The sequence below is a fragment of the Taeniopygia guttata genome, chromosome 12 (genome assembly GCF_048771995.1).
Source record: "Taeniopygia guttata chromosome 12, bTaeGut7.mat, whole genome shotgun sequence".
Classification (NCBI taxonomy): Eukaryota; Metazoa; Chordata; class Aves; order Passeriformes; family Estrildidae; genus Taeniopygia; species Taeniopygia guttata.
The window spans coordinates 6,029,709-6,049,694 of record NC_133037.1 but is presented as its reverse complement, the minus strand read 5'-3'; the positions used below and the strand labels follow the sequence as shown (position 1 = coordinate 6,049,694).

At 42.0% G+C, this 19,986-nt stretch overlaps 1 protein-coding gene across 29 annotated transcripts in view; it reads right to left on the bottom strand.

The window, feature by feature from the left end:
- MAGI1 (membrane associated guanylate kinase, WW and PDZ domain containing 1) overlaps positions 1 to 19,986 on the bottom strand; it is a 325,672-nt gene that overhangs the window by 146,172 nt on the left and 159,514 nt on the right. For all 29 annotated transcript variants that reach the window (XM_032750689.3, XM_030283259.4, XM_030283261.4 and 26 more), the window contains exon 2: positions 18,376 to 18,492. In XM_032750689.3, coding sequence (XP_032606580.3) covers positions 18,376 to 18,492 — 117 coding nt within the window. The remainder of the gene's footprint in view (positions 1 to 18,375; positions 18,493 to 19,986) is intronic.

Below are 19,986 nucleotides of genomic sequence, written 5' to 3'. Positions count from 1 at the left end.
TGCTGCTGAGAACTTAGACCCTCAGTTTCAGCCTCAGGGGATGTCTCAAGCCTCAGGCTCTTGCTGTGGTCCAGGCAAGAAACAGAGGAAGAGGAGGAAGAGGAGACTTTTCTTCCCCCAGTCATGTCCCCACCCTTTCCAAGGGCTTGCATTGTGGTGCTGAATTGTCAGCGTGCCACCACAGCAGTGACACCCTGCTCATCACCAGGCACTGCTGACAGAACTGCATTTCCAACTGCACCTTCTACAGGAATATTATTCAGCTGCTCCCCATTCATTTAAATTAGCATCAAAAAATCAACAGCATAGAGTTCTCAATGTGAGCAATAAACCTACCAAAGATTTCTAGAAAGCCTGTGCTCAAAGAAGATGCAAACACAGGGGGTAAAAAGATGCAAATCTACTTTTTTTCCCATTATATCACAATCTCAGTTACAGAGTTCTTTCAGAGCTTTTACTTTTTGTGTGCCTGCCTTACATCTTCATGTGCATTAACAGGCAGTGTTGTACCCTAATGAAAACAAACCACATTAGAAAATCCCCCACAAACTAAAATTTCCAATCTGCAATGGGTTGAGTGTTTCCTCAGGTAAAGAAAGAAGGTGGCAACACTGCAAATTCCAGATGGGACACTACCTCTGTTTAGGTAGGCAAAGCAACAAGCTATTTTCTACATGGTGGGTGACAACCACAGCCATATTCCAATTGCTGACAGAATGACATTATTCATCTAGCAGAGTTTTTTTCCCTATTTCAATATGGAACATTTTCAGAAAATATATATAACAAAGTCATTTAGGCACAGCTCACTTAGGGCTGACTTGACACAAATTTATTGGGTAATTGCCTCATTGGCCTCGAACTGCTGGGTCAACTATTTTTCTTCTTGGGTTTCATTTTCGTAATGAATCCTTTGAAAATCTATTTAGAAGGGAAAAAAAATCAATCTCTTCCAAGGAAAAGAGTGGGTATTCATGGTATTTTACATCAACTAGATATTACACAGTTTTTAAGAAAGTTTGACGTTAGTTATCATGGACTCTCGTGTTCATGACATTTGGATGTTTGTAGTTAAAAGCAAGTGTAAGCATTTGTATTACACACACACCAGGTACACACATCCCATGAAACCACGTCACTATGGGCCATATGGATATTAACATATTTATGCAAATATGCTAATCTGACTATAAGGAGAGACAATGTCTGTCCATGGGTAAAATCAGTGGGGGTGGGGAGAATCAACCCAAGGTTAAACTATCACCCTTCCTTCCATGAGCTTTTCTACTAAACCTGAAACGTGCTCAAGTAATAATTTTGAAGTGACACTAACTGTTCCAAAGGAAAAGGGGTTTTTTTTCCATGAGAAAGAGACAGATTTTGCCAAACCATCTTCCACAGGTACGTCCAGCAATAAAAAATAAAAAATCACTAGGATAAAAATAGGAATCCAGTAACTTTATTTTAGGGGAAAAATATTTAATTTAGCCATCACTGTCAGCTTCATCTCTAATTAATGTGAAATTGCAATAGAAATTCTGTCCAATCTATGTGAATTTGGAAACCTGATTTAAGCAAGTCTTTTCTTCCACGTTTGTGTACAGCTGAGATTCCTGAAGACATCCTGCACAGGCTGAGCCAGTACATGCCTCCAGATAGAGCTCAACAGACCAAGAATATTTCTCCTACTTCTCCAGGTTTTGTTTTTCAAGTAGAGGAAACTCAATTCTCCTACTAAAGGATGAGAAAAAGGAAGAGCATCATATTTGATCTGTTATTTTCAAGCAGTTAGCTGGAATTCTACTGTATGTGGTCAAGAGGAGGGGGGACAGACTCTTACTCATGTGTGCAGAACAGCAACAACAGCTCAGGATTAGCTGCAGACAGAAAGACCATATAGGATTAACACAGTGAACCAGTCATCATGCTTACCAGAATATTCAAGAGCAAAACATTCAGAGGATTTCAGGACAGGATTTAGCAGAATTTGACTGAAAATAGCACCACATTTTGAATAAGCTTTACTGAATACCACAGCACCCAGCACCTTTTGGCTGAAATGACTTGATGTGCATTGATTTTAGAAGCATTTCTTGTGCACCGTGCAAAGACTTGGTGCACTGGAAAGGATGGAAAGCTGGCAGAAAGGTGTCTGTACTCTGCTCCAAAGTGCAGGCAAGAGCCTTCCCTGCAGCAAAGGAACTTTTAAACAACTGCAACTCAAGATAAGTGTTGTTACTGTCAGAGGCAGAGTCAGGAACCCAACACCATTCAATCAGCTTCTGCTGCTGAATTAATGGCTTCATTGTTGTTTTTTTTCCTTATGCAACACTGATTGCTATGACAGCCTTACCTGTGCTAGGGGTTCTCAATAATGACAAAAGGCATACTCTAAATTTGGTATTTGACATTGGATTACCTGCATTAGAAGAGTGTATTAAAAAAAAAAAAAAAGGGTTATTGCATTTATGGTGAAACCTAGCTCTGCATCACTTCAGCAGCAGGGAGCTGAAGTGCTCCTGAACAGCTGCCTGTGCTTCTGGAGGAAGCTCAGCATCATTCTTGGATCTACACGGATCCATCATTGCTCCCATCTGACAGGACTCAGCAGAAGACGAGGATGAGTGGAAACAAGCTGGCAAAGGAGGAAACAGCCCCGGTGCTTCTGCACCACCGAGCGCTCCCTCGCTCTCTCCAGACCAAAGTTCCTCCTTGATTTCCCACGTTGCAGAAGGAGCCACACAACAACAAGCAACAAGTTCACAGCCCAGCCCTTTGCTGAGCCAGCCCCTCCATCAGAGGAGCCCTTTGCACACTGCAGCCTCCCAGGCTGAGCCAGCCTTTGCATTTTTTGCTCATTTTTCCTTGGGCACTGCAGAGTAGAAAATAAGCATAATTAACAACATAAAGCTCAAGCTGCTGAACTTGGTAGCTCAATTTAAAAACAAGCTCCATACATTCATGCCATGTGGGTGTGCTAGAAGAAGTCTTACAAATTGTCAGCGCAAGCGCTGCCCTAAATCTTTTTTGGCTGCCAATTCCAGCTGCCACCCTATAAACCATTCCCACTAACAGGCACACAGACTGATAGCCAAGTAGCCAGAGCACAGCAAGGACAGCAAATACATCACAAGTGATAAAGCTGTTGATGTTACACAATACATAACCTAAGCCAGCACACCACACCAGCGCCTGGACAGTGCTCTCCAAGTGCCACTGGCACCCCCAAATAGTCACCCCCACAGCTGGCCAGTCACTAACAGCCCTTATTCATCTGCAGCCTTGGCCAACCTTTGAGCTTGAACACATGAGCTTGTCCATATTGTACACTCTTAGTTTATTTTTCAACACCTTTTTTGGCAATTTACACAGCAGCAAACGATCAGAGGTGCACAAGGATCCTAGTTCATGGTCAGCTTGGCCATTCATCCACAGAAAAGGGATACACAGAAAGGCAGCTGCAATATGTGAAGCTGTTGCAGCCACTGGTCATGCTTTACCTGAACTGTGGGCAAAACAGGCTGATCACTCTTCATCACTATTAACCCGTTGATATGTAAAAATTAGTAAGTAAAATAATTCCAGCCTTGCTTGCAAATTCCTCTGAAACTCCCAGCAAAAAAAAGCAAACCCTTCCCAGTGTAACAGCAGGCACAGATCACCAGCTAAGTTAGCTCTAAAGGCAAATATTCCATTTTCACTGAGAGATGCAGTGGGCCATAATATGAATAAGGAACAAAGACCCCTTTCATTCTGCTGACAAATACAGTATAGCATGTCACAAATCACAAGGGGAGCAGACAACACAATGACAGCAATTAAATGGGTGTATTTTTATTAAGAAATACATACAATAATGACTGACTATGTACACTTTCCCCCTCCCCAAGCCTTCAAGAATTAAGACTGGCAAACATGGCTGTAAGTGTTTAGGGATGTTACTTCTGTTAGGCAGAAAACTCTCTTAAAGGAAGGTTCCATCCAGCCAGTGCAGCAGGATGCACACAGAAGCAGAGATGTTTTGTTTGGCTTTATGCATGTTGTACACCTTGTTTATTGCCACTCACACAGCTTCCCCAACTCATTCCCAATCGATGTATTTCTGGAGAAGCTGAAAAAAAAATATACCCCCTATTTAACTCTTTCGCTGCTGAATCCCAACCGAGACACCATTCCTGCCTCCCAATTCCTTGCCCTCCGCCCTGGTGACCCAGAATCTCGGGAGATTCTGCCCTCACACCTGATTAATTTGGGGGAATACTCGCAGAAAAAAGGGCCCTTTGGCCCGGCCATGCCTTTAAGCTGTGGGCAGCCCCTCTGAGCCTGCCAGGCCAGCGCAGGGCAGGGCTGCCCGCAGCCCATGGGCACTGACCCCGGGCCGCCTCCAGCCGGGATGAGCGCATCCCTGCCGGGGCTCTCCTTCCTGCCCCCTCCCCGCCCCACAACAATGCGGGGACAGACATTTAGCAACACCTGCTGTACCGCATTAATATGCACAGGGACGTATGGATGGTTTTTCCCATCCAGCACTAAGCCTGCATTGTTCGGGGCGATCCATCAGTGGATGGCTGCCCCCACCCCCAGCGCCGGCCCCACAGCCCCCTTCTGACATGTCCCCTTGTCTCCCAGCCCGGGCTGACGAGCGCGTTTAGGAATGCACTTCATTAAATCGGAGCTGCCCCACTCCAACCTGCAATGCGGAGGCAGTACAAAGCCAGCGCCACGCTTCCTCCCGCATTTCTTTCAAAAGCCCCATTGTTCGGCAGGCATCTGCTCCTGATCTCAGCCTATTCGTGCCCATTGACCCCCTTCTCGCAGCACACCCGCTCGCCAACGGGCCTCACGTAAAGCCCGCTTGATGAATTAAAAAGCAGCAGCAGCCATCTGTCCTCCCCGGCTGGGCTCGGGCTGCCAGCCCCGCTCCTTCCCAGCCCGCAGCCCGACCTGCAAACACGCACCCGGCCCCGCACAATCGCTGCTCCTCATCCCTCGCTCAGCATCTAGGAAAGAGGGGAGGGAAGGAAAAGGGACAGAGAATACAACAGAACGTTCTCACTTGCCTGAGTCCTTCGAAATTCAAGCACAAATACAAGATTAATCCTTCCTTTGTGAGGTCTTGTCTTTAAGTCGTGGTATGTAATGATCCTCAGCACTGCAGCAGAGGGGAATAAAAAATGCAGGGATCATAAGCAGGGGGAGGACAGGGCTTACTTACATCAGGGTTTCTGCCACATGACAATAGGTTTGAGAGGGAAGAATAAGCTGGCAGCAGCAGCTGACAGTGCAAAAGGGAGAATGCAGAAGCCTGCCTTTTATATTATTGGTGACATTTCTAACACATGACAACAATTTCCATCTGTATTTAAGCTGCGAGTGTGAGGAAAAGAGCATTACATCACGACTCCTCTATTCCTAGGGGCTGTGGAATATGTAGGCCAGAGGGATTAAAAAGCACCTGTGTATACTGGAGATCTGAAATACCACAAGGCAGATTTCCCCCCTCACTTCTTTCTCCCTCACCTTTTTTTTTCCCCCCTCTATCACCTGCACTGAGCTGCTGTTTGAAAATATGCCTAGGGAAGTGCAAAATGGTATTGTCCTAGTTAGCAAGGCTCAAGCACGGGGGAATGATGCAAATATGTGTTTCTGGCTCTGTCTCTCTCTCTGTAGGAGATACAGCACTCATGTTTGCAAGCAATTGGACAGAACACAGAGCATCTTCCTGATTTCTGCTGTGCTTGTCCCAAGGGCTTCGAGTTTCTCTTAAAGTACCAACTTTCATCTTCCTTTTAAGTCTGCAGGGAATTTCAGTGACAGCAGCAACAATGATTTCCCCACTCCCCTTTCTTTTACAGCCAACACATGCCTGTATCTTTTTAAAAGTAAACATCCAGAACAGGGCAAAGATATTTTGGAAATAGCACTTGACTGCTTCAGAGCCAGCAGGTGTCCGTCTTGGATGCTTTCCACATATCTCACAGGACACGACTGCTTAGATGCAGCTTGGAAATCCTGAGGGATTCCAGCCTTGCAAGGAAATCTGCTCCCCTGCAGCTCCAGGGCTGCTTTGCTGGGGCTGCTGCAGCTGCACCGAGACAGGCAGGGCCATGGGAATCCTGAGGATGGCATGGGAAGCACTGCTGGGGTGGGCACAGGGCACTGTAGGGCCACTCCTGCCACTGTTCCCATGGCCCAGGGGTTCAGCACCAGTTCTGCTCTTGGAACAAGCAGAATTTTGAGCCACACCAGCCAAGAGCCACTGCTGGCAAAGCAGATGTGTCCAGCTGTGGGCACAGGACACAGCTCACAGGTTCACAGCACCTGTGTGAAAGGGCCAGGCAAGGGAAAACATCCTCCTCTCCCACCCCCAAACCCAGCAGCAAAGACAGGCACTGCTCTTGCTGATGTACCAGACCTCAAAAGTGCCTGAACTAGGTAGGGGCAAAACATCACAGGGCCAGCAACCCTTGCGTTGCCTTTATGGGAGATATGGCCACACACAAACAGGAGACTGGACTGCTTATAAACAGTCTTAAATTTATCCCACATCAGTATTTGCATCTGGGTCAAGGTGCTGGCCCATTATATGTCTCAAAGACAAAAATTCTTTGCACAAGATCACCTTCCTGATCTTTCAACATTGGCCTCTTGGAGCCATAGACTGTTTTTTGGGTATATGTCTGGTCAACTCAAAGCTGCTGTGGGAACTCCAAAGCCTTTGATAATGTTGGGTTTAGAATATTGCACTCAGTAAATTTGGAAGACTGCAATATGAAAATAAATTACTCTGAATTCCTTGCCCCTCCTCTTCATGTCCACAAAATAAAAAAATCTGCATGAGCCACACTGAAACTCTCTCAACCAGATGAAACTTCAATGAGGCAGTACCTACATGGAATATTCCAGAAAAAAAGCCTCTTTATTAAAAAAAGAAATGGAGCTTTTTACTTTAGATTTATTCAGAGATGCAGCTCCCCGGTCATTTATGGAAACTCTTTCATAAGATTTAGAAGAGGGGGAAACGGAAACAATGAAATGACTTATTTTTAATCTGGGATTTAAAGGCTTTTTTTCTTTAAAAAAAAAAGTCCCACACACAAAGAAAGAAATTCAATGCAAACCTCTGTTTCTGTATCATGAAAGCCCATTCCAGTACCAGAGTAATCAATTTCTCAGAGCTTGTGTGGTCTGCAGCAAAAGCCAAAGAAGGTATTTAAGTTTATACAGCCTTCAGCATTTTGATGGCTTGCTTTTGAAATACGACATGTTTAAATTTTATATCTTTTTTTACAGTTAGTTATGTCTTAAGAAAATGGTTGCTCTTGGTAGAAAAAATAGAAGGAAGGGAGAATAAATGAAATTCAACCTGGTTTTGAGCTGTTTGCTCATTCTAAAATCAGAGTAGTTCAAAGTTGCACCATGAAAAACTATTACAGTTGTAATTACAGCTCTCATCATTATATTATACCCAGTCTTAATTTAGCATCAAACATTTTGGCTCATGTGACCAGAAAAGAAATACTAAATAAGAGTGGTACTCCAGTACCAAGGGCTTATTACCAGATAAGCATCTGCAGAAATTTACAGGAACAGCAAAGCAAATACTTTGTCAGATGTAAGAACTCTCTACCTTTTCTAGAGCTGAATGTCATAAGCAAATCATAAATCACTTCAGGATGGGGAAAGGAGTCTTTGTCCTTACGGTAACCCCAGCTTCCCACCATGAAAGAAGGCCATCTTGAGACAAGATTTTACAGCTGGGATTTAACTCACAGGGTGGAAAAAGTGTGAGATAGAGCACTCTTGTAGGTAGGAACAAACTTCTGCAACAGAGTTCTCATTCTTTCATCAGCACGTTTTGGATCCAATTCACTTACCATGTGGGAACAGCAAATGGGGAACAAACTGTGAATTCAAATAACTGTAAACTCAGCAAGATGTGGAAATAAAACACAGATGGTGCACTTCAGATTAAGGGTCAGCATTTCAGCGTCGCTTTCCACTTTTACGTTGTGATAGGTGATGTGTAACAACCACCTTCTCCCTGAGACAGCACTCTGATCAAACCATGACTCACTTAGGAAAACAAGAGGCTCCTTGGAAGCCTCCTGCCAGTCGAGAGGAGCTAAGGTTACTTGGTTAAGCTGCGGGTTTGCTGCTTGAGGATTAATGTTTAGGAGTTGTCTCCACTAGACAGACATGGCTGACAAAGGTTCCTTCAGCATTTCCACCTTCCTGCACACTGCTCTGCCTGGCAGGGCTCTGCCCACACGGTCCCCTCTCCACCACCCACATTTCCAGCAAGAATTTGCAGAGGTTGCTCTGATACCTGTTTGCAAAAGCCGAGAACACAACCCATTGCTGCCAACATTCCCCAGTACCAACCCTTAGTAAGTGCTCAGTCCTAAAGCATCCCTGCAGGTCTCCATCTTGCTTGCCTGAACACTGGGTTAACTTTTTTCTCTCTCAGACCCATTTTGTCCAAAATCTGAGGAATGGAATTTAGGATGACTTTACTCTAGCTATGAAGTGTTAGCTGCATGCCCAGGGCCCCACAGAAAAGGGTTGTCTGCCTGTAAGCACAAGTTCAAAGGAGAAATAAAGAAGTAAGTACAGATTAGATGACAGAAGAGCTGTAAATCTATAGGAGCTTGAAATGCCAGATAGAGAGAAGCAGGAGTGATTGTAAGGTGATTATTACCTTCAAAATATGCCGGAGGTTGTTTATCAGATCAGAGTTAATGAGGGAGAAATCTAATAGAACTATAATATTAAATTTACCGCTTTAATGGTATCATCAATGTTCTATAATGTGGGCAATTTACTGAATGTCTGTCAGAGTGATTCTCCAGTGTGGCTAGTTACACAGGAGCAGCACTCCTGCACCCCATCAGCTTTTCCCTTCCAGAAAACAATGGGCATTTTGCAGAGAATTCCTAAGTGAGATAGCAATCTATAAATTTAAAGTGATGGAAATGGAAAAAATGGGAAAGATATTTATGAACATTCCTGGAAGAACTAGGTCCAGCTCTGCCCCACTGTTGAGTCCAGCCTTCCTCCTTCTGCACATACAGTGTCCTGCTGGGTCTTTCATGACTCTCCTTCACATCCAGCAACACTTTCTGCTCTCCTGGAAACCTTCCATATCTGTATTTAGGAAAATTGCTAATAACCTCATTATTCAAGCACATTTTCAGCTCTCCTGTGTGATCCCCCTCCAAACTAAAGAAAACACTAAAAAACTCACACCCTAGAAAAACATGAACAAAGATGGGCTCATAAACCAACACTTATATGAAAAAAATCAAAATACCTAGTGTCAAGGTTTTAATTACTAATTCAAAAGCCCTGTGAACAGTAGGAAATGGTAATGCTGTGTTTATTAATAGCCATCTCCTCATGTATTCAAGGAAGAGTTCGCTAAAAGCAGCAGCAGCTCCTTAATGTGGAGCTTCTCCTTCCCTAAGCATCTGCTCCAGCCCCTCTGTTCTGAGGTTTGCCAGCTCAAATCCCTAATACAGCAAAGATCACCTGCACATTTTCAACATACAACAAATGTCCCATTAAGGAACTTTAAATTTTGGTACTTGAGTTGCCATGATGGCCTTAGATAAAAAACAAAATATCACCAATATCTCTAATAAGCCTTTTTATAGGCCTTTCACCAACATCAACTTCTGTTTACTGTTTTTTTCCCCCAGGTAAATGAAATGTTAAACCTGAAGTTCAATGAAAAAGTGTAGATAGGGAATGAATGATGAAATATGAAATACAATTCAAGAGCAGGTGATACTTCCAAAGGTCTTTGATGAGGTTTTCCTCCATATTCAGCTGAAAAAGACCATGCAAGAACTGCCAGATCACTATTCACGTGTGATACACATCTCATTCTGAAGATACATTAGCTTTTTAAAGAGCCATTTATTAAGAATTTCCATTTAAATAAAAATTTTCACAATCCACAGTGAAACAGATGTATTCCCTCTTAAATCACTAATTAAGAGCAGTCTGGGACATTAACAAAGCCCTTTAAAAGGAATTCAGAGAACTAGTGTCCCCCTTAAATAAATCTGTTTTGGCAATGACCCAGGGATCTTGACTTCATAACTCAAAGCTCTAATTATTCGAGAGAACATCATAAAGAAAGGATACATCTAGACTGTTAAGACTAATAAGAAAGATTTATTTTTCCTTCAATAGAAGCAGAAATACAAATATTTGTTCTAATTTTTCCACCCTCTTATTCACTTGGGGTGGGGGGAAGGAAATCAATGAAGATTAATTTACAGAGTTATTCCCAGTAAAGGTACTGGATATGACTCTCCCCAAAGAAAACCAGCTAGCAGAATCTAAACAGCTTTATAAATTATTCCACGGCTAATCGCCTCTCTGCTGAAATAAAGACAAAAAGGATTTGGAGGACAAATACAGCATGCTTTATGTGAGGAAGCATGTAATGTTAAAAAAAGGATAAGTGTTTGAAGATGAAATGTGACAACTCTGCACGCCCATCAAGCCATCAGGAGCTGGCATCTGCCACTGCCCCCCTGGGCTCAGGGACTGTCAGGGCAGCAAGACCAAGAGGTGTGACTGGGAATCACACAGGAAACTCCTCCTTACAATCCCACTGGCTTTGCCCACTGCAGGGATCACACTGGGCCAGAAGAATCTCAAATAAATGCGATTTTTACAGGTGTTCCTTTTTAAATACTGACATCTTTGATGGAAAGAGCAGGAGTTTTGTAATGGTGAAACCACCAGCACAGCCAAGCATAAACATACCTACACAGTGCTGGGTGATTTCTGCAGGGAGTTAATCATGAAATACCAAGTGTGAAGCCCAAATACAAATGTGAATGGAAAAGCAGGTTAAAGAGCAGCTACACATTTAATTTTACCTCGTTTTAAAACAATCCTTTTGCTTGGAGCACTCATTCTCTTGCTTTGCAGCATAATCAATACACTGAAACCCTTGAACAGATGCACGGTGATAGCCAAAAAGAAATCAAACTGCCTAGAAATCTAAAGCTGTGGCACTGCAGCCATCACCAAAGATCTAATCAGGACCCTGGGACACCATATGAAACTCTGTGGCAGGACAGAGGCAGTTTTGAAGTAAAAAATGTGGGGTAATTCACCTCCACCCCTCCAACCCCCAAACTGCAGTCCCTGCTCTCGGGTCTGATTCACTCTCTGCTCTCCCAGAGACTCCCACCTTGGAAGCCTTTATTTCAAAGCATTTGTTTCAAAAATGCACAGGCACTGGTTGCCCTGCACCTAAATATCCACTCGCAGCTGCTCTGCCACAGCACAAAGCAACTGCAATGAAAAACCTGCAAAATGAAGTACACTGGGGAGTAACAAAGAAAACAAAGAAAACTGGCCGTGTAATCTCTTCCCACACTCCTTACCCAAATCTCCTTTGGCAAGTGCCATGGGAGAGCACGGAAGGCTGAGCTCCTCTGCTTTGTACTGTTCTCTGGTACCTCATGCAATTCCAACTGGGTGTACAGTGGAACACAAAAAAGCTATTCCTCACAAATGGGGAAGCAGATGGAGCAATATTTGCCATCATAAGTGCTTTTATTTCCAAAATTAAAAAACAAAACAAACAAACCCGCCCCTAAACAATAGTTTTGCTGGCACAAAATGTGCTATTGATCTGAAAGGACAGACCAGATGGGAGAAAGGTCCTGAAGTCTTCCAGATTAAGCAAAAATGATTGTCTATAGAAAGGAAGTAAACTACAGAAACATTGGTCCTGTTGATCAGAATAGGGTATTTTTCTCTCTTTTAAAAGTGAAAACACATCTGGTTCACTAATTAGTGAATTAATTATATCCTTGAAAACTGCAGGGGACGCTGCTGCAATTTGGCACTCCCTGAAACACAGGTATAAGGATTTAATAAAGCCAGTGGTTGTACTCAGGATACAGTCCCTGCTGAAAACAGCACAAACCAAATATGTGTACACTGGCTGGTATAGAAAATATACCTCATATTTTACAGATTTAGATTTACTCACAAGCAAATATTCTTAAGAAAAAATATTTTTACATACTGCTGGTATCCATATGCTGCAACCCAGTGATAATGGCTCTATTTTAAAAGTACTTAAAACTTTTTTCCTAACATATATCTTGTAAAACAATTAATTATTTTTATGTGTCAGAAAAAAGTCTTCTGCTTCTCACCTTATCAGTGAGGGCCTTCAAATGAATATTTCATGGACCCTGCAACTATTTCTCATTACAAAAGCAGAATTACACCTCTAGGAAGGGAACTGTAACAAAAGGTTCTTGGACAATAAATACAGCTGCAGGTCTGGAAAGCTTTTGAGAATTCAAAACCATTTATGTATATAAACTGATGATTTATTACCTGGGAAGAAAACTAATGTGCACTGTCTGTGATTCTGTTTATCCGTAATAAAAATTAGTAACTAAAAATAGCTTCAAAATTGTAACTCAAATATCCACATATGTGAAAACACATTCATTTGTAACATAAAGGTCTTTATGCTTCACTTCAGCAATTTTTCCAGTATAGTGATACACTTTTATGCTTTCTATTCTAATGAAAAGAACCTTCTGTAAACTGGTTTGCATATCCCTTTTATCAATTCATTCTGAAGTTCAGAAATACTAATGGGGGATCCCAGAGCTATAGGACTTTAAAAACTATGCTGGGAAATCACCTGAGTCTGCACATTTGACAGGAGTTCCATCACACCCCAGCCCATTTAGTCCCTCTAGTCCTCCACTACCTGCAGATGATGGTATTATCACAGAACAGCTTATCCAGCTCCTGGAGAAACTAAATTGCCCTTTAGAAGTTCAATTATCAATGAAAATCTTGAATCCAGAGAATAAGCTTCAATGTGCAGTCCACAATCACTTACTAAAGTTTGTCCTATAAAAACTGTAAAGTTCTGTTGCTCAATATTACTGGTTTTGCTTAAAAACGAGACTTCTTCTTTGCACTGGAAGATCACTTGGAATAAATAAATTTACTCTAAACTTCCCACTGAATTGTGAAAGCTCAGGCCAGCCAGCTGCCTGAGTGTTGTTGGCTTTTTCTGAGCCTCCTCACAGGTCACTCGACACTTACAACTATTGATTTTTATCCATTTCTTTCCATTTTGCTCCATGTTCCTCTGTAAGACCAAGCACAACAGCTGGAGCTACTGTGCTGTAATTGAGGACAGAGGAACAGATCAAACTCTGGGCAGGTGAGAGAACAGACAGCAGGAATGAAAGTGGTAAATCTCTACATTCAGATCTCCAGTCAATTAATCCCAGGACATGTACTTGTTTTGGGGAAGTCAATCAACTGTTGAATGATGACCTCCTGACATTTTAAAAGACAATTTTGTGAAGAAAAGGGGAAAAATAAAAAGAAGAATGCTATATAGTGTCTAGTCTGACTTAACTCTAGGCTAGCCACAGTTACCTTTTCATCTACCATCAAAAAGACCTTGCACCTTCCAGAGCTTTGCTTCTGAAGACTGCAGCCTGGCAAGGAAAGGAACTGCACAGGACTGAAATAGGATTAGCTGTTATTTCAGTCATGTCTGCACCAGGTGTACTGCATTGACAAGTAAAGGTACAGACACCAGACCCACCACACCTCCTCTGCATGTCACACAGGACTGAAACAAGTGGAGAATCAAGTAAATGGGAAAAAAAACCCAAAATCAAACAACATACTGAGATAAGCTTTTATGGAAGTCATAATGTAAATCATCTTTCCGACTCCTCTTGATGCACTTTGAAAAGAAAACAGCTGCCAGGTTGTTGAGTACAGGAAACTAGGACAAATAGCCAGTAGTGCATGTTTATGTTAATCAGATACCCTCTGCCACCATTTCAAAAAGAGGAAGACAATTCTGTGTGTTCAGCCTTCTGTGAACAGTGGTTTGGACAGGCTGCTGCATTAGTACATTAAAGTAAGTTGCTATCACATATCTTTCTCAATAAACACTATTGCACAGACATCCCCAGAAGGGCAGTTTGGAAACACCTATTTAATGGATATTCTCTTACACAAACTTCCAACTAATCACAAATTCCACCAGGTGAATTTTCACATACAACAATCCTGTTTGGGAAAGTCCTGCTCCTAGAAACACTCTGAAACCTAAAGCCAGAATGTCAACACACTGCATCACTGACCCTCAGCCTCTCCCAAATCACACCAACTTCTGTGGGCACAGATGGACTCAAATGTGGCACAGGGTGCCCCAGCAAGATGCCTCACACAGTTGATAAACCTTCTCTCTTGCCCAAGTGTTCAGGCTGGAAAAATTGAGCTGGAGTAAGTGAAATCCAGTCTAGAAGTAAGTATGGACCAGGTCTTTGCATCAGTTCTGGTGGAGGCATGGCCAAGGGGCAATTGTGGAATTGTTGCCATCTCACAGAACAGTCCAGGCTCAATGAAGCCATTAACTATGCCAAAACAGAGCTTTATTTCTGGTCATCTTCACTAGGCACATCAAAACACAGGAAAAATGTGGCACTTCAACACAAAAGAAGGAAAAAGGATAGTTAGAGACTGGACCAACACAATACTAATCTGGATAATGTATTGATGGATTTTTGTCTAGTTTTGACAACGGAAATTACATGCTAGTGTTAGCGCTCAGAAACGCACACAATCACGGGATATGATTCTATGCAGGTGCTTTTATTAAGAGCTCTGGGAGTCGGGGTACAAACCCAAATCTGACTCCCACATGGCTTTCGAGCTGAACGTATTTTATATTCTATCCTTATATAACTTACACATTAATTATTAAACTTATATTTTTCTATTGTATACATTGACATGAGTTTCTCGTGATCTTTCTTAGGTCCCTGACCACAGTTTCTCATAATTATTCTTATGATTAAACAGTAATTATATTTAATTACTAAACAATCATCACATCTAACAATTATATCATTTATCATGTACTAGCTACACAGTGCAGTTCTAGCAAGTACTAGTTCTGCATGTGCTTAAGGTATTTATTTTTCCAGGGCCTACTAAGCTTATTTTCCTGTTAACCCTAAATCCCCATGATTTTAAAACCCTTTTACTATCACTAGGAATGAAAACATTAATTCATCTGAACATCTATGACAACAACTTTGCTCAAGTTTTAAAATCTTGATTTTTCTTAAGCAAAGGACAAAAATATTCCAAAGTGAAGGCTTGGGTGAAGTTTACAATTAAATGAAAGCCTCAGGAAGAAAGTCAAGGAAGTGACAACCAAGTGGTGGTTCATATGAAGTAAAAACTGAACTACACCAACTCTTCCATGGCTTTATAACCACTTATACACCATCCAAATATATGAATAGGTGCCCTGCCTCTCTTCCTTACTCTTTCTTGGTCCTAGCTCATGCTGCTGCAGAAGTTGTAAACTCAGAGGAAAATGTAAATAAAGCCGTGGGTTTGGTGCGACAGGAACAGCAGAGCACTCGCGACTCACAACAACCAAACTTGGAGGCCACCTGGAATCTTGTCACAGCTGTTGTTTACTACAGAGCATTGCAGGAAAAAATCAGCTCAGTGGGGAGCTGGGAGCTGAGGGGATGAGGACTTGGAGAAAGCATGCTGGAGGGGCAGATGGCACTGAGGAGCAGGGGAAGAATTCAGTTTGCAGAAATGTGTGTGTGGTTTGCCAACTTATTTCAACAATACTTCACCTTTGGGTCTATTTCAAGGTCTCATTTGTTTATGATGGTTCACACATTTAGGGATCAACTCCTCTGATCTCTCAGAAAACCATCCTGTGTCACCCATACAGGCAAATGTTCCTATGGTCCCTGGGAGCTGACACTCATTCTCAAGGGTTCACCAGGAAATAAATCAAACCAACTCTCCTAAAGAAAAAAATCTAAATGATGCTTAAGCAGTGTGTCATTAACAAAATAATGAGCCAAACATCCTGCATTTTTCCTCCCTTCTGCTTGACCTCTGCCTTCTAGAAAAGCTGTCACAACTTCACTCAGTTCAGAGCCAAGCACAGGCTGGGCACAGGGCTGTGAGGGAAGCAGAAACCTTCTGGGTTTTCTCACCACCTGCACCAACCAATCAGGGCTGAAACATCTGCTATTCTCACCAGAATTTCTGGGCAAGAACTGGTTAACAGCACCTTTTTGCATTTTAAATTTACTAATTATCACTTCATTTAGCCCTTTGATTAGTGCAATAAAAAGCAGCTGCCAGGCCAAGCATGCTCAGTCCAAGTGACCTTGTGTTCTTGTTTGTGTTTACCACATAAGCATCAGGGAATTCCATTTTCAACATACACGGCTTCATAATCCATTAGCACTAGAGATTGGTCCAGGGCTCTGGATTTACTGGTCACGTGCACCAAGGAATAAAAATATGAGCATACAGCCAGATTAATCTCCAGACCTGTAAAGCATCCCAACCCACCAGGCAGCAGTCTCATTCCAAGCCACACACAAATATTAGCATCATTCTTAAAAGCTACCATTAATGCCATCCCCACAGTAAATGAAGTAAAAAATTAAATGCTACCTGCCTAACAATTTAGAAAGTATGGAGATACACAATAACTAACACCACTTCTCGGGATTTCCACTTGTTTCCTAAGTGAAACATAGGTACTGATGTTCTTATTAATATACCAACAACCCACATCTCCCCCAGCTATTTTGAAAAGGCAGGAATCACTTTCACTGCTCTTAATTTTAAATCAAAAGCAAGTCCAAGCAGCTTAGCTTGCCATCGAGTTCAATAAATCAGATAAAAGAATCAATGGAAAGCATTTCAAAATGTAACCTTGGTAACGTGTAAAATGTTTCCCCAGAACTTACACTCATTTGCTTTATTTGCTGTTTTAGGAAATGAAATATCACACATAGGCAGAAGGGCATTAGTATCACAACACTGCATCTCCCAAGCCAACACTGCACGTGCTCTCCTGGAAGGCATTTTTTGCAGTATGCTCTAAAAAATCTGCAGTCTGCCAAGTTAGGTGATTGAAAAATAATCACATTTCACGTTGACAGAATGGCAAATGGAAGTGTTCAATAGTCAACAATAATCCATATTTATTCTTTATGTCCTTTTATGTTCTTTAAACATAATTTGTTTCATGCTTTTCACTGATAAAATGAGCATAAACTCGATGGTGTTATAACAGCATCTGCCATTTGAAGAATCAACATTTGTCAGTGTTACCACTCTATTTTAACTGGTCTTACACAGCCCTCCTGCATGCAACACTTAGACTGAAAATGACTACTACTGTGTGTACCACTATGTGATATTTGTTGGCAAATACTGATTTTTGAGTTGCAACATAATTATTCAATATTTATATAAGTCTACCAGGATAAACAATCTCTGATTCACAACGAGGCAGAAAACCTCAAATTATTTTGCTGCTTATCTGAGTATCCTACAACTAAGATGTTTACTTATTCCATCCTGATCTAAAGGGCATATAATTATTTCCACTGCTCAGCCAAATTAAGCAAATAAAGCTTTTTCTTAGAAGAGTGTTCCCTACCACCTGGAGAATGTCAGAGGTACAACAAAGTAGGATCACTCTCCACTCTTTATATGTCTTCCCAAAATGCCAAGGACAGTCTCATTTTGAGTAATGATTCTGACCTTCTAAGGATTACCATGCTCCAGAGTTCTTAGTTTTCCTTTTGGTTTTTTTGGGGTTTTTTTTTTTGGTCTTTTTTTGGTCTTTTTTTTCCGATTGGTTTGTTGGGGTTTTATTGGTTTTGTTTTGTGTGTTTGGTTTTTTTGGTCTGTTTTTTTGGGGTTTTTTTGCTTGTTGGTGTGGTTTTGTATTTTGTTTTGGGTTGGTTTTGTTTGGTTTTTTGAGTGAAAGTAAGCATTTCATTTTCAGTTTGCTAACTCTTTGCTTATCCCCTGCATGAATCAAGGATGACCTTCCAACAGTGGCAGATGCCTTCAATAATGGCACCCAGCCATAAAATGCTGTTCAAGTCTATAAGTTAAACAAGCATCAGAAATAAAGTTCTGCTCAGGAAATAAAAATAGAAGCCTCTTTTATATTCATAGGTTTTAAACCAATAAGCAACATTCACCATTGTGATATTAAGACTATTTCTAAGCCAAGCAATCACTTCATGGCAGTTTTTTTTAGGGTTTTTCTCCAAAGCAGGCATCACAAGGCTTGCATCACACCATCAACTGCTCCAAAAAGGTAATCAAAAAAGCCTCATTCAGAGATGAATCATTTTCCTTTTCAACCCTATCTGCTGTCACACATGGAAGTCTGCCCAAACTGCAAACAGTCTCCCCCACAGGAAAGCTGCCCCAAAAACAAAGATGGAATTCTGCCCCACGGAGTGCAGCAGGCCGAGGTTTGTCACTTACAAGGCACAGCGTGGCGATAGAGGTTATCTCGGATGGTCTGCTGCAAATCGTGATCTGGTGACCCCTTCTGAAACCTCTGGTTGAGATAATGCCGCAGATCCTTGTTCAGTCTGCTTCCTGCAAGGGAAAAAACACCATTTATGTATTTCTAAATGCACGCCATTGCCATTTCCAATTGAGGCAAATGGTAGATTTCCATTCAAAGCCCTCTAAATTATGGCATGCTGACTTTATGAGCAGAGGCTCATCTTCCTCTACAAATGGCTAATTACCAAAAATAACTTGCTGTAAACAAGAGGTCTCTCTTGTCTCATAATGCATCGTTCTTCCTGTGGTGTTAAACAGATCATCATTCCTGTTTATCACTTATTTGTCTGAGCAAATGGAGACAGACAGATGACAGCAAAAAGAAGAAAAATAATAAAGGTATTGCTTTTGCAAGTCTCTGCAGGGTGAGCTGGGTGGACAGACAGAAGGCAAAAGCTGCTCCCATTGAAGCTACTAATAAAGCTGAACGTGGAAAAAAAATCAAACAATTGCTGTACTTTCAACTGGTATCCATCCCAACACACAGCAGGAGTTACAAAACTAATGACTGAAGAGCACCCAAAGTCCATAAAAAAAATAATATCTAATACTCTTCACCTAAATCTGTTTATTTGCCTGTTCAGTTTTAAATACCTTCCTAAGCGTGAAAGAAGATAAATTTGTTGAAAACAAAACAAAAAACCAAAAAAACCCCCCAAACATACCAAAAAAAAAAAAAAAAGAAAAGAAAAATAAATGTAGCCATTAATGAACATTGCCAGTTGCTGAATACCAAACCCTTTTTTGTAGCAAAACATATGAACTGGAGAAACTTAATGAAGTCTTTTTCCAAAAATATTTCCAAGTTTGGCATTAATTTGACTGAAGAGAAAAAACAGGGATTGAAACTCTTCTGTTCTAAAATGAAAAGGAAAAAAAAAAGCCATTGGAAAATCTTCTGAGGAATGCAAGCAGGATGATCAAAGTCTGGAGCAGTTGCCACACAAGGACCAAGAGAGGGATGCTGCAGCTTGTTGTGGACATCAGCCTCCAACACGTTCTGGGGCCACCTGGGGACTGGCACAGCTTGCCTCTCCCAACACCAGGACTGGGAATCACCCAGGAAAGCCAAAGGCTGGTTCAGAATCATCAGGAACAAGAGTCCCCAGGCTGTGCACTCTCCCCAAAGAGCACCATGGGGCAAGCAGCTGATGCAGGAGATTCAAGGGGAGATTCACCTGTAGGACAGACCCTTTGGGGGCTGCAGAATCACAGAATGGTTTGGCTTGGAAGGGACCTTCAAGACCACCTTGTGGCCACATCCCTGCCATGGGCAGGGACACCTCCCAGTGGACCAGGCTGCTCAATGCCCCATCCAACCTGGCCTTGAAAAGAAGAGGGTAAAGGAAATCCCTCGGGCTTAACATTAATGGCTGCTGGCTGGGAGACCTGGGAAAGAAGTGGGGGAATATCCAGTATCTTGCTCTTTTCCTTCCCTTTGCCAGGATCTTATTTATGGCCCCAGCTGGAGCCAAAATGCTGGACTGCATGGACCTTGGGCTGAACCACTGCAGCTGTTTTCAG